The 15757-nt window shown below is 49.7% G+C and overlaps 1 protein-coding gene across 1 annotated transcript in view; it reads right to left on the bottom strand.

The window, feature by feature from the left end:
* The window catches only part of FAM135B (family with sequence similarity 135 member B), a 286925-nt gene that overhangs the window by 23934 nt on the left and 247234 nt on the right, over nucleotides 1-15757 (bottom strand). Inside the window, exons 10-12 of the mRNA XM_053559011.1 lie at nucleotides 7854-8009; nucleotides 6952-7025; nucleotides 1304-1458 (exon numbers count right to left, since the gene is read on the bottom strand). Coding sequence (XP_053414986.1) covers nucleotides 1304-1458; nucleotides 6952-7025; nucleotides 7854-8009 — 385 coding nt within the window. The remainder of the gene's footprint in view (nucleotides 1-1303; nucleotides 1459-6951; nucleotides 7026-7853; nucleotides 8010-15757) is intronic.

Raw genomic sequence — 15757 nt, forward strand, 5'->3', positions numbered from 1 at the left:
TCTGTTAATATTCCCAGAGAAAAAGACTAGAAGACAATCTACGACAAAACCTAATGATGATTTCTTAGGTTTTCTGACAATAGGAGTTTATCTCAAATAGAGTAGACCCTCCATAGCGGACCACCTCCTAAGGTTGACTGGATATTCGTAGACTGGACATGCACCACATGGACATGACTGTTCAAATTTTCTGTAGTTAAATTAAAAGAAAAAAACTATGAAGATAAACTTCTCTATACATATGTACACATGCATGCATCAATATATGTAAACACACATATGTAGCCTACCTAAAAAAAACAAACTTTCAAGGCCCTGTTCACACTTGTTTCTACCAGCTGGGTGGGAACCATTTCTAGACTGGTCACATCTTAGCTGTCATACATAGTACTGTCACTAGATGTCAGGATACAACTACTGAGAACCAAATAACTTCTAATGTTTGCAAGGTCGCTCTGTCCTTGGAAGTCACCTGCATTTTAAAACCCATCCTACAAGTCCCTGATTGCAGAAGCTCTGAAATTTGGCCACTATAATGCATCACTTAAACAGTGAGAGCCTAAACATAGGATTCAAAAACACTCACAGACAGCAAGGTAAGCTTGCAGTTTGGAGGCAGAGTGAGGGTGAGTTTTGATTGTTGGCTTTAATAAACTACATGATCTGTAATAAATTCTCAAACTTTTTATGCCTTGGGTTCTCTCTGCGAAACAGAGCTTGTTTGGTTGTCTATAAGGTTAAAGAAACAAAACACCCGAGACTTCGGCATCAGGCCTAGTGTTTGCCAGGCCCTTGCTGGGTTTTCGTGGGTAAAGCTGTGGGATGGACCCAAAAGTGCCATTAACTTAGGCACACGTTTGAACACTTTGCTTGTGGCATTAAGCAGGCACCTCATAGGAATCTGAAACCAAAGTCATCACAATTCAACTAGAAATGACTTTACATTGGAATCACACATTTCAGATAAGAAATAAGGAAGGCTCTTTGTCTGACTCTGATGTCACTCTAGTGGGTGGGAATCTGGTTCCTGTTGTAGAGATGTGGACACTGAGGTCCTCCTGAAATTCTGCCCCAGAAGGGGTCAGGAGGAGCTCTTCCCTACCGTCCCTCTTTTGTTAGAAGATTGATTTGTCCGTGTCACTGGACTAAAGTCTTTTCAAACAATTAGCCTGCTTCCTCTCTATGGATTGACAAAATGGTTCATTAATTCAGTCCCACTGTTGCTAGGATACAAGTCGGGCCACTGCCCGAAACCCGCTGGAAAATCTTACTTCTGATTCTTTCCAAAATGGCGGAGACACACCTTTGCTGGGACAGTCCACGTATCTGTCCTCGAAGATAACAGGCAGGGTACTCCAGTCGCCGTCGATGTCCAGGCACTCTGCGGGCAGTGGGGGCATGCTGGCCAGGTACTCGGAGTTCCGGACGTCCAGGGACAGCTGGCTATGGCTCTGGATCCTGGGGACACATTCACACTGGTGAGCATTCAAGGAAAATGGAAATGTCTGAAAATCCCTCCCCAGCCCAAATGCAGAAAAATTTCAGCAGACCCTGCCAACTGCAGGGTCTGGGTTTGTCCATCCTTCCCTTTTTCCCATCCACTTTGCTGTGGAGCTGCTTTAGCGACTGCTGTCACAGGACGTGGATGGCAGCACTGGGTGAAACCAGAGGGGACGTATCACATCTGCTTCCAGTGAAACAGCAGCTGAGTTTCTAAATGGCTAAAATTTTTTAATTAATATTTTGGAGGAAAAACTTAAATCTACATTTTCTTTCCTCTTGCTTCTCTAACTCCAAACACCACATACACTATGAGTCATATTTTGGCATATTCGAATGAAAAACCATCAAAAATAGCTTTTTATTCATTGTTACGTGGACTCTGGCATTCCTGATCAGGGCATAAGTTCCTCTAGTTCAGTGGTTCTCAACCTTCCCAATGCCACAACCCTTTAATACAGTCGTGACCCCTGGGTCACGACCCACAGGTTGAGAACTGCTGATGTAGCACAAGGGAAAAAAAAGTCTCCATTTCTGCTTCCATGACCCAAACATCCTTCCAGCAGTAGGAATGAGTTTTAGAATTTGGAATAATCACTATTCCTAATCCACAGGCTGGAGAGATGAGAAAATGTCTGTTTCCTTCTCATCGAGTCCCTTCACAAAGTAGAGAGTTTAATTTACCCCTGGAAGAGGAAAATACTAACATGTTCTCAATTTTCTTCCTATCAAATCAATTCCTCTTCCCTGAGGGAAGGGATTTGCCTAGTGAAGTTGGAGAGTTTGGGAGAAGGAAGGAGCCCGCAGGACCCAGCACGCTGGACTAATGTGGGTTCACAGGTGTGTTGTGAGAGTGTTTTCAGAGGAGACTGGTCCCACTCACCCAAATCAGGCACTACATCACCAGGTTTTAATTCTTTAGCCTTTTCTGACTATTTTGTGCTTACTTGCAAATTTATTGGTCTTCTCTGTACAACGAGGGCAGAAACCTTGCCACTCTCTTCAATTGTTTATTTTTAATCATTATGTATAAAGCCCCTAGATCGGTGTCTAAAACTTCGTAGATTACCAACAATTGTGCAGAGGAGGGAAGGAGGAAAGGAGGGATGGAGCTAAGTAAATAAATGTTAGCAGTTAAGAGCTATATTAACTAAATGAGAACTCTCATTCTGGGGGCTGGGCACAGGGGCTTATGTCTGTAATCCTAGCACCTTGGGAGGCGGAGGCAGCTGGATCACTTGAGCTCAGGAATTCAAAATCAGCCTGAGCAAGAGCAAGACCCTGTCTCTACCAAAAAATAGAAAAACTACCCTATGTGGGTGTTGTGATGGATGCTTACAGTCCCAGCTACTCAGGAGGCTGAGGCAAGAAGATCCCTCCAACCTAGGAGTTTGAGGTTGCTATGAGCTATGATGCCATGGCACTCCACCCAGGGCAATAGAGTGAGACTCTGTCTCAAATAAATCAATAAATAAATATGAAATCCCATCCTTACCATCAAATGGATGCAGATAGGAGTCTGAACTCTGCCCTTCTCTTTCTAAAGTGTCACCACCCACTCCCTTCTTCCATCCCACCCACTGCGGGAGCCACACGAGTGGGAAGAGACTTCCTTAGAACTAAGCCTGTCCAGGCTGGACGTGTACCTGTGCCTCTCCACGCACGGCCGCCTCGTCATCCATCCAGGTGACTCCCACCAAGCGGGGTCTGCGTGCAAATCAGTCTGTCTGCACGGAGGGCAGAGACACTCCCAATTGTTTCATTGAGGCAGACACTTTTGGGTTTCAGTTGGACCATTTTATGAAGCCATCAGGGGAAGAATTTTATGGCCCATAGAAAGCCTGATTTCCATGTCAGGTTTACCTGACTCTTAATTTAGGATGTTGGGCTGTGCTCAATACCACAGAGAGCAGCCATGGCAAGGGGGCTAGGACTGCGGGCTCTGATTTATGTCACTCCCTTGCCCTGTGCTCTAAGATAAGTTACTTGACCTTTCTGAGCCCAGGTCTCCCCATGAAGTGGAAGGAATAACAACACGCACCTCACAGGGATAACGTGGACATTACAGGAACCCAGTCTGTTATGCACTGGACCAGACAGTGGCCAGTGGAATGTTCCTCCTACCAGAGGAATCACAACAGACCGCAAACGCCTTGTGTCTTCAACACTATATACAGCATCTCTCGGGATGAACGACTTTTTAAAAGTCAGACAGCATTACAGATATCAACACGGAAAGTGTAAAAGACAAAGTGGCATCTCTACCACTCCGGTTATGGGTTATGGGAATACCAGCTTCGGGCTTCCTGTCCACCAGCACTCCACACTCCCCCCCCAGCAGACTCCCGCAACACCTCCTGCAGGGTGCAAAGCACTGCCTAGACTCCATAAAACAAACAAGAAGGAACAATGAAACGGGACCTTGCTACCACCTGTTCTAACTCACTTTTAACACTTTTTTAAAGCCACACCCCATGGTAAGAAGCCTTGATCACACGGCCCCAGAGATGCACACTGTTGCTACCTATCCCATCTTGTTCTGTCCCTATTCGATTCTACCCTGTCCAATCCAATTTCATTTAAGAAGTGCTGTTCCAAATCCACTAAGTTGGTTTCACAGTCCACTAAATGATGGTGACCTATTGTTTGAGAAACACAATTGAATCTGAGCTTTAACAAGATGGGTCTTGACAGCTGAGTTTCGTCCATGCTGCTTTGCATTTCCGAGTGTCCAGCCTGATTTTGGAGGCTGATGCTCCCCGTGTGCACACACAGGCACCTCCTCTAGACCACTGTGGCCTCGCCCAGCCGGCCTCCACACCCAGACCTGCAGGCACATGCAGGAGCCGGGGGGCACAGCCCCGCTCACCCTCTCTGCCAAGTCTCACTGCCCTCCCCAGCACATTGTCCCTTTTGTCTGATGATTTCCTCAGGATAAAATAAAAATTTCCCACTCTAATCTGTAGTTCTCCTCTCCTGAGTGACACCCCTTCCATCCTAGTCTATGATATGTTTTATAGTGATACCTACTGTCAGATGAATGCTTATAACATTCTCTAGTCTCAAAAGTTACTCTATAGGACAAATATTCCAATCTCCAAGGGATCTGCAGAGCTCACTCTCACCCCTGATGTAGATACCTGCTCCAATGTCACCTTCTCAGGGAGACTTTCTCTGAGAACTCTGTGAAATAGCACTCTCTGTTCCCCTCACACTGACACACATTTTTTTCTGTAGCACTTATCACCATTTGGTATGTTGTATTTACATACTTCTATCCCTCCCACTGCTGGAATATAGGCTCCATGAGATGGAGAATCTGGGTCACTGTTGAGTATCCAACCCATAAAATAGTGAGTGGTACAGACTCAACATTCAACAGATATTTGTTGAATGAAGGGATCTCCTCTCTTCTTACTGTCTAAGAAATCAGCAAAGAGAGGTTCAGTTACTAATTTGATGTCCTAAGGATTATAAGATTCAGAATCAAGATTTCAAACCTTCTATATGATATTTGAGGTTTGAAATGTCCAGGCATATATTCATTTGCTAGTTAAAATAAATAAATAAATAAATAAAAATGAAAAAACATTTCTTTGTACATATTTATTTAAAAAAATTAAAAAAAAAAGAAATTAACCATAATTATCATCGGTATGAAACCCGAACTCTTTCTCTGGTGGAATGAGGGTTAAAAGGTCAAAGCCTATGCTCATTTGCTAGGTTACAAAAAAAAAAAAAAAAAACATAATTAACCATAATTATCATAGTAGGAAATCCAAGTATTTTTCTGGTGCATAATGTGCCGTTGGTCCTTCCGTGCCCTCTGACATCCCCTTCCTCCCTCTCCCCCCACTCCCGCCGTACACCTGCCTTCCGGCTGCTCTTCAAACACATGGCGTTCCCACGTCAAATCCCTCCTGCCAGTGATCCCCTCTGCCGGAACAATCTTCTCCCACACCGTGGTCTGGCTTATTCTAACCCCGGACACCCTTCAGTCTCACAATCTCCGAAGGACCTCCTTTTATCACAGCCTTTCTCTCCCACCCTGCATAGCCTTGGAACCAGTCCATGCTGGTTTGCAAAAGCTGCTGTGACCACCTCTGCCCAAATCCATGCTCAGTGGTAACACACAAGCAGCGAGCTTGAAATCTGGGAGTATTCACACAGAAATTGGCAAACACTACGAAGTGAAGCTCTTTGTGTGTGTTTGCTCTTCGGAAAGCTGGTTGTTTTTAGCATGTCTGAGGACACTGCCCAGACCCCTACTCTTCTCGTTTTCTATGTCCTTACTTTGTTGTATTTTTCCCCACTTGTCACTACCTGAAATGGTATAATTTACCCATGTCTTACCCATGTCTCCACCAGAATGAGCGCCCCATACAGACTGCATCTTTCCTCCCTTCCTGGCTATATCCCCCTGCCTATGAGCACAGTAAACACTTGTCCACATTTAATCACCATCGGACATTTTTTGAGCAGTCTGTGGCTTGGGCTGTGAGTCCAGGAGCATGGACGTTCTCACTCGGCCCTCACAGTTACTACGCTTCCCATTGCACATATATGGAAGCTAAGGCTGGATGACGGTTCAAAAAAAATAATCATGCACCTGAGTTTTCCTCGGTGCCCCTCTTACTTTTAGAATCCACGAGGCAAACTGTAAATGTCATTGTCATTTCCAGACAGAATGAAGTGTGGGGAGGAAATAAGATTATAGAGATGAAGGTGGACGCTCCCCCAGGGCTGCCTTGGGTGAGGAGCCCATCTCAGAGGCTTCTCCTTCCAGGTTTACTGTGGCATTGCAAATACTACTCCAGCCACATCTATTTTTTGAAGTGAACATATCATTTGGAAGCAGAAAAAGTCTCTGGACTTCTGTAGCAAAGGCAAAAACATTCTGGAGGGATCTCTGCTCCCTGCTCACCCGGGATTCTGTGAGAGAGGACGACCTCATCCCCCATCAACCCTCTGATTTTTTTGAATACTTCTCATTTGTTTTCTGGAAGAAGGCAAACTTACAAATTTATCAGCCCTCCTAATTAGGGAGTTCAGACTTAATTCTTATGCTAAAGGCATTTCACAGCTACCACAGGGTCTCAGGAGAATTCCGTGTTTTTTTCTGACATAGCTTGTGGCCACGCCACCTGCTTCTAATTCATTTTGCAAAGAGGACGCAGTGCAGATGTCTTCGGGGACCTAGAAAGTCTTCATTCTGTCTGCAAAACTGTAATGACATTCACAAAAAGAAAAGTTGGGCTGGCGACCTCCTCTGATGCCTGCCGGCTCCCACCGCTGAGTTGAAATGTGTCTGACTTTTTCACCTGCAGAGGACATGCAGATGGAGTCTACAGAGGCGGGTGGACACCTCTCCTGCCTCTTCAGAAGTGAAGAGTGTCTTTGAACAGGAATGTCTGCAGTGGAAGTGAAGCGGGCATGCAACGGGTTACTTACAGATTTTCCTGGAAAGTCAGAACTGCAACTTTTTGGTGCTCCATATAAAAGAAGGCCTCAGAAAACCTGCGAACCTGCGGAATACAACAATGTAAGCAGTTTAATGCTTCGGGTGGGTATGACTTCCTTTTTTTTTTTAACTGTGGATCAAGGAAACAAGTGGCGTGAAGCAGCAGCAGGCTATCTGCGCCCATGGCCTCTCACAGGCTGCTCTCTCTCTTCCACGGCTCTCAGCGCACGGGCTGGACAGACACCATTTAATGCTTGTGTATGGATCTGTTCTTGCATTGTCTTCTGTCATCTTTATGTTTAGACCTATTGCTTCCACTAAAATATAAGACCTTTGCAAATAGGGGCCACATGCACTCAGATCTCAGGTATTTGGTCCTCCTGCTCTAAACCAGAAGTGTCACGTTTTATCACAGGCTGGCACCTACCCATACGCACCCAAACTGGAGAACGTCTGGCACTTGCAAACCTTCTTTACAAATGTTTTTCTTATTAAATCATAGCTGTGTACTTTAATGTATTCATGAGGTATAACGTGCTGATTTTATATACAATCTGGAATGCTTACATTAAACTGGTTAACATAGCCTTTACCTCTCTTACTTAAATGTTGCATTAAGACATTTATACTCTACTCTTAATAGTTCTGACAAATGTTTTTTAAAGTACTTGTGATACTCTCTTCTTGGTTGTACCTAGAGACAGCCCTGGCAGGTGTCTCAGAGCTAAGGCCTGAGAGGCTAAGCGAGTTTCCAGTGTCACCCTGGCCTTTCACAGGGCAGGGGGGACAAGCCTCAGATCTAGAGGCCGATCCCAGTTCTTGAACTAACTCTCACAAAGCTTCCTGAGAAGAAACCATGCTCGGGTGACATTTATACCATTTGATGACTCACCCTCAAGGTGTGATGCTCCTGGGTGAGGTACATGGTCACATGGGAGTGCAGAGTCACCGCGTCTAGGAAGTGGGTCCACAGAGCCATCAGGTGGCCGGCCAGCCAGGCGAGGTCCTTACTGATCTGCTCTGCTATCTTCTCTGGATTGTTCAGCACCTGGAGAGCATGAGAGGTGGGCAAGACCCCATCGGGGACTCACTCGGGGCCCGCAGGTGTCTTTCAGAAATCTTTACTGACTTCCGTTTTCAACCAATCTCCTTCTCACTGTACCTCTGTGATGTATGACACCTCGTAGCCTACTGGAGCATGTCATCATAACACTTTGGATGTGGGAGCTAAAACAGCAATGGCAATTATAAAGCTTTGGGGTACTGTCTCACTGCCTGCAGAGAAACACCCACAGATGAAGTGCACGGTCACTCACCATCTAGCCCCAGTCAATTTCACCCATTTTATTCACCTTCGCACTTTCTACGGGCAGTTTATTAGATTCCCATCTTACCCTTCGATCTTCTCTCACTCCCTTGTCTTGCCCTGGATATGCCCTCCATCTCCTCCATCCAGCCTCTGCCCCTCCAATGCCCTCTGCACCGCTGCCACCCCCTGACGCCTACCCCCTCGCAGCCTCCCATCTCCCCAGAGCACCTCAGATTCTCACACTGGACTCTCTCCTCTTCCTCTTGCCTAACTCTAAACTCTGTACTCTGCTCTGTCCTGGTAACCTCCCCCGGGGCAGGAGGAGAGCTGGGCCTTCCATACACAGTATCCATTTAGTCCCTGCCTTCACCCCTTGGCAGCATTGTTGTAGCCACCCCATCACAGAAAAGTAAAATGAAAGTTAGTGAACAAAAGGCCCAGATCCCACAGAGGACGAATTCAGAAGGATGCACAGCTTGTCCACAGAGTCACATCGCAAGGTGGCCTCACATATCAGGAATTTAAAACCTTGAGAAAAGATAACGTCTTACAGCCTCACAGCAGCCGTCGGCATTTCTTTCTTTCTTTTTTTTATTAAGTCTTTTGTACATAGATCATAAATACATTTATGCCCATTTCAATGTGTTGATTATTTGCACAAATTGGAGTGCTTACATCCTACTAATCAGCATAGCTTTCATCTCATTTACCCAATTATAACATTGGGACATTTGTGTTCTACACATGACAAGAGCTGGAAAATATTCTTCTTAGTAAAGTATCTCAGGAATGGAAAAAAAAGTATCCAATGTACTCAGCCCTACGATGAAACTAATTTATAATCACTCACACTTGCATATGCTCTCTGCATTTCTTAAGGAAGATTCCAGGTTTCCCTACAAGTTAAGGGAGCAAAACCGGAAAGGGCCTGGTGCCTTTGGGGAGAGAGCCTTTTGACAGAAACATTCTAAGCAGGTGTGATTTAGATCCAGGAGAGCCATCTTCTTGGGGAGTAAGTCAAATCCTGGAGCAGCGAGCCAAGAGGTCGGGTCTCTGAGGAGAGGTGAGGAGCCAGTTGCCAAGGCCCGACCCGGAGCTCTAGGCCTCCATGTCTCAGGCAAGTGTTTAGACCCAAAAGGATACAGAGCTGAACAAGCAGTGTCTCTGTCTGCAGGGAGCTTCGTTCAGAGGTGGAGGCGGGAATGCGGGTGGACGGCTGTATGTGGGGTGGCGAACTCCGGTATGCACGCAGACCAGGGCCGCAAAGCCACAGCCGTTTCTAACCCCATCTTGTCTCCTTCTGTGCCCTCCACCTGTCTCCTCGTCTGTAAAATGAGTGTACAAAGCCAACAACTGCTTTTGGAAACACAGAGGGATCTGAGCCTGGTGTTCTGCTGGAAGCACTGTGAGTCCCTTGTGTTACTCTCAGACTGGGGCCACGTGAAGGCAGAGCAGGGAAATGGGGTGTCGGAGCGAGGGACATAGGGAGGAGGAACGTGGCACACCGTGAAGCTCTAAATGCTGGTGCTCAGGCTGCACAGTTAATGGGTGGCTTCCAAACAGCAGGCACCAGGCACCGTGGCACCTCCAAGTTGCTTCCCCTAAGAGGTGAGAATAGTCTCTGACAACGACATGAGCAGCAAGCCCCATAATGAGGGAATAGCCTGCATTTTCCTCAGAGGGAAGCATCCTTCTCTCCACTGGCTCTGTGGCAGTCAGGGGTCAAACAGTGAATGTCCACTCTTGGCTCTGTCCCATAGATCAAGTCAAAGTGTTCAGAGGTAGAAAAGTGAGAGGTGGGTGGGGGTTCTTGGGACTGGAGCCAGTCACCGGGAAACCTCCAGGGTGGAAAGAGAGGCTTTCAGATGAGCTACAGGTGACTCGTATTTACAGTCTTCAACACACTGGGGTGAACCCACCTCCTACAGCAACTCTAGGCAGAAGTGTGTCGGAGAACATTCCCTGCCTCCCCTCTGGCTGCTCCCAGCCTGGCCCAATAGGGCCCTGTCCCCTGCCTCCCTAGCCTGCTACGAAGGCCTGCACAGCCCTGCTGCCTCCACCCGCCAGGCCCCTACCCCAACCGTACACTCCCGTCTCCTCCCACTCTGCACTGCCCTTTCCTCGTCTCTTCCCCATGCTGGACGTGACCATTCAAGGAGCCAGTTCTCTGCCTCCTTGTTTCTCATGACTCTCTCGAAAGTTCTGCTGTGCTCCAAGCATCAGGCTCACCTCCCCGTCCTGGAGTGTCCTGCACAGGCCTCCCTCCCAGCACCTCTGACCATGCAGCTGGGTTCACTTCCCACATCTGTCCTCGCCTGCGTTTTGAGCTTTAGTCTTCTCGGTATTCTCAGGGCCTCCCATGAGCATGGATAGAGGGGTTCAGTAACCCTATTAAACGAACAGGTGACTTGGCGTCATGGGGAGGTGTCCAGGCCTCCAGAGCCCCAGCTGCCCTTTCTGGGCTTCCTGTCCCCTTGCTAGGGCACTCCTCCTCCACCACCCGGCACTGGCAGACACAGTATACACCCGAGCTCACGCACAGGACGAGGAGGAGGAGGAAAGAAGAAAAGAAAGAAGAAAGAAAAAAGAGAAAGGAAGAGGAGGAAGAAGAAAGAAGAAGAGCTATTCATTAAATGTACCCTCAGAAGAATTCTTTCTCCTTCTGCTGATTATAGAAAGGGGTTCAGATAAGGTTGAAGCAGCTTCTGATTAAGCCACAAGAAGACCCCCCCACCCTTGCACATGCCCAGGCTGTGTGGTTACAGATGGCACGGGTGGGGGGAGAGGGTCTTCAGAGACCAAGGGGAGTCCTCTCACGCTAGCAAGGAGGCAGGGGTGGTCCAGTGCTGTCATCCCCTCCCCCACTGGCCCGTCACCTTCCCTGCTCCGCACCCTGAGTGCCTGCTCTGTGTCAGGGACTCCACTGAGCTCTGAGGAGCCAAAGCTCTCTGACTGTACCATCATGCTATCCCCACAAAGCACTGGAAAAGAGATGTGCTCGGAGCACTGTGGAAAGGTCAGGGAAGGCTTCCTGGAGGAGGTGACGTCAGTCCCGTGACTTTAAAGTGAGCAGGTGCCCCATCAAGAGAAACCTGCCTCATGTCCCCTGAGGGAACCGTCCTTCCCACACTGCCCTCAATCCTGGCTGTATGGTAACTCACCCGGAGGCCCTCAGTCCACAGGTGCCTGCACCCATCTCAAAATCCCTGAGGATGAAGCTCAGGGATTCACATTTTCAAAATGTTTCCGGGTGATCTAGTACAGGACCAGGGCTGCAAATCCCTGCTTGATCACAACCCCTGCCTTGCGCACATTCCCACCCCTGTCTAGAATCCCTCCCACACGCTGCAGTGCATACGCAACTGCCCAGCTCCGGATCCCGCCCCGTCACCATGCTGTGAGGCCCCCCTCCACCCGTGTCCATCGGCATGGTGCTGCCGTCCCACCGCACACATTAGCACAGCGTGCTCCCATGTCTGCTCAACTCGCTTCAGTACATGAATCTGTCTGCAGATGACAGGAGGGGTCGCCTCCAAATGCTGCACTCACCAAACTCTGCACACTCACAGGGCACACCACACCGGAGGCTTCTGGCCTGGAACTCACATCGTTAACCACTTCCCCCCTCAGATGTTAAAGGGCTCTTGTCACGGCAGTGCACAGGAGCAGGGCAATAAGCTCATCCGCTTACAAGACTTGGGACCAAGGTGACTTGGATGAAAGAAACTTTGAGGCATTCAGGGAAACTTTTACCACAGAAAATGAAACCCAAAGTCTTGAGTTTAGTCTGATATTTACTTTGGGGGGCTATTCTCTACCTTGCTCTATCTGTAGACTTGCTTTGTATTTTTGCTTTAGCAAATATTTATTGAGCACTTAGTAAGTTTTGGTAATGGGCTGAAAATACAAATGGAACTCAGTCCCTGCCATGAAAGAGTCCATGGCTTAGTGGAGGAAAAGCAAAGCAAATCATTACACTTTGCTGGAGTGGAGGACACACTGGGGACACGAGAGGCCACTGGGCACTCGCACATCCCAGGATCTCTGTGTGTCCCTAAGACATGAACATGTGGCTTGGGCCATTCTGGCTGGCGGGGAGGAATAAAAACAAGGTCAGACAGGACAGTCTGGCACAGGCCGGGGCATGCAAAAGGCAGTGGGGTGAGGGCCCCAGTCTTGCCCCTGCAGAATTGAAACACAGACTGTTCAAGAGGGGCTTCCGTGCCTTAGGGCCAGGTGAGAGGAGCATCACGTGCCCAAAGCTTTGGTCTCCATCCTAATCCTAAGCCATCAGGGACGACCTCAGCCATCAGCCATCAGCCATCAGGGATCCTAATCCTAATCCAATCCTTACCCTGCAGGTGAAAAGGACAGTGAGGGCTGTCACTGTGGGGGTCTCCAACCACACTGCAGTGTACTCCGTATGGGATGCTATGTGAAGTAAAGCACACATCAGACAAGGTCCCTGCCACATCTGGGCGGGCAGTTACAGAAGAGGCGCCTACACAGAGACCTCCTACGACACGGTGAGGTCCAGGTGGGCCCACAAGCCTCCACATTCTGGGGAAGAGACCGCAGGAAGGCAGCTGGGCAGTGCTGGCTTATAAGGCTACTGGAAGTTCAGCAGAGATGCTCTGGAATGTAGCCAGGGCCCCCCAGCTGAAGGGACATCCAGGCCAAGCAGAGTCAAACTCGGTGCCCAGCTTCACTGTGCAGCTGGAGCAGCAGCGGCTAAGCACTTCAACATAAAGAGTGACCCCTAGTGCAGCGTCAGAGTTCAAACACTAAGTACCCACACTGGACCAGGGAGTCCCCGCTACACTGTCATCTCCTTGGAACCTCAGGGAAATGCAGAATCTTCTGAGACACCCCAGACCAAAAGAAATAAAATCTGTATCTTAACAAGATCCCATTAAAGTGTGAGAAGTTCTAAAGTCTGGAGACAAGTGGATGCTTCTCAGACCATCTGGCTGCAGCTGAGTCCTGAGCTCCCTCCCTGCCCTGGGCAGTCTCATAACCCGACCTCTGAGTCACCCTCTAGAGCACACGTCCTCAAACTTTTTAAACAGGGGCCAGTTCACTGTCCCTCAGACGGTTGGAGGGCCAGACTACAGTTAAAAAAAAAAAAACTATGAACAAATTCCTATGCACACTGCACATATCTCATTTTGAAGTAAAAAAAAAAAAAAAAACAGGAACAAATACAGTCACACCGCCTCACACCCACAGGCTGCAGTTTGAGGACCCCTGCTAGAGTTAGTGCTAGAAAGTTAGAAAGTCACGGTGCCAGGGACCTGCTGCAAGGAAGGGAGTGGTGACTGAGACCACAACGCAGTCTCTGAAGTTTCAGTGACCCCCTCGGAAGCAGGGTTGACACAGCACATCACCTCAGAACCAGACTGCAGAGAACGCACACCACACTGTTCCCCGCAGGTCGGCGCAGAGCAGGAGCGCGCACCACACTGTTCCCCGCAGGTCGGCGCAGAGCAGGGGCGCGCACCACACTGTTCCCCGCAGGTCGGCGCAGAGCAGGGGCGCGCACCACACTGTTCCCCGCAGGTCGGCGCAGAGCAGGGGCGCGCACCACCCTGTTCCCCGCAGGTCGGCGCAGAGCAGGGGCGCGCACCACCCTGTTCCCCGCAGGTCGGCGCAGAGCAGGGGCGCGCACCACCCTGTTCCCCGCAGGTCGGCGCAGAGCGGGGGCGCGCACCACCCTGTTCCCCGCAGGTCGGCGCAGAGCAGGGGCGCACACCACACTGTTCCCCGCAGGTCGGCGCAGAGCAGGGGCGCACACCACCCTGTTCCCCGCAGGTCGGCGCAGAGCAGGGGCGCAGTTCTTCTCTTCACTTTCTTGGGCTCCTTGTTCGCCGGAACGCTGGGCAGGGGCCCCTCTTGAATTCTTTGCCTCCTCACGTGTGAGGTCAGCTCATCGACGGTGGGGCCTTGAGAAGCTACTTGGCCTCACTGGACCTGAGGGTCCTCCTGGATTGCCACCCTCAAAGGAATATTGCTGGGCTTAAAGTAAACAGTGTATTTTAAACCTTCTAGCAAGAAAACTGCCTCAAATAAGCAAGCAAAGAAAACAAAAACAAAGCTCTCCAAACAGGCTGCCTACAATTGGTAGCTGCTCATTTACGCTTCATAACTGTTCTTATCTTTAGTATTTCTTACTAGGAGGACACAACTCTAGAAAGAGTACGGGGCAAGTTGGGATCAGCTCTAAATTTGGAGGGAGGGGCAAGCAGGGAATTTTCTTGCAGAAAACCTTGTATTACTGAATTAAAGCAAACAAAAAGCATTGCTTTCCAACAGATACCCATGCTAGACCTGTTCGTTGTACCAAAGCGTATCACTGGGTTTCATCAGAACCTGTCTGTCCTTCAGAGGGCGGACAGCCCCTTCCTGATCAGGCCGTGAGGCGGGGGCTTCCCATACTCCACGTGTGCTCACACCAGCCCTGAGGCCCAGGTGCTTCATTCAGGGGGACCAAACCCTGGGCTTAGCATGGCTGTTCCCTGTGCCTGGAACATCCTTCCCTCTCTCAGCCTGGAACAGAGCCGTCCTCACCTCCCCAGAGATCAGGGAATCAGGCCGCCCCTCTCCCCGTCCCAAGCCCCTCCCCTCCACTCTCCTCTAGCTCTGACCAGATGGGCAGCTTCCTCCTTATCCGCAAGCAAATCTGTTTCTCACCAGACCGACCACACGTCTTGTTGGCCTACATAGTAGATGCTCGGTAAAGAGCCACACGGAGCAAAGTTGGGGGGCACTCCATCACTGTGAGCTCTTGGTCTTCAAGTTCTCTTAAATGACCTGAAACAAGTCCCACCCTTCCTGCCACCTGCCAGGTCGCCAGCAGGAGCTTGAGACCAAGACATTTGCTACTGCTCGCGCCTGGCCACCAGGGGGCGGTGTCCAGCCTCTCAAGGTGGTGCTGGGGACCCCGCCGCTGCTCTTTGGGGGTTTGGGGAGGGGACCTTGTTTCTTCCTGTCCGATGGCCAGACCAGTAACTTCAGCACACCGAGGAGGAGGCTGACGTCCACCCCATTCACCCCACCCCGTTCCTTAGCCACGTCTCTGTGCCAGTTGGCTCATTTTGATGCTTTGAGCCAAATGCAGCCTGTGGCAGCCTAGTAGCTCCACCCACACGGTGTCCCTGCAGTGGGAGGAGGCCAGCGCGGGTCTCTCATGACACACTGGACGAACTCCTTGGCAGCCTGCATCCCAACCCCGAGTCTCTCGCCTGGACCACTGTGGCAGTACCACAGGGGAAACCGACCACCTCGCCACAGCCCTGCTGTCCCCAATCTGGGACCAGGTGGGGAGTGCGGGTGCCTCCCTGCCCCCCGCTCGGCTCCCCGGCTGCTGCCAGGACAGCGCCTGCCCGGGACTGAGTCCCTGCAGAATCTGCGCTTAACGGCGACCACTGTGTCCTGCCTCAGGACTCCCTCTCCTCTGCTGTGTGAAATCTGTTTTGTCACAGAGCTCC

This window comes from Nycticebus coucang, chromosome 13 (genome assembly GCF_027406575.1).
Source record: "Nycticebus coucang isolate mNycCou1 chromosome 13, mNycCou1.pri, whole genome shotgun sequence".
NCBI classification, from domain to species: domain Eukaryota; kingdom Metazoa; phylum Chordata; class Mammalia; order Primates; family Lorisidae; genus Nycticebus; species Nycticebus coucang.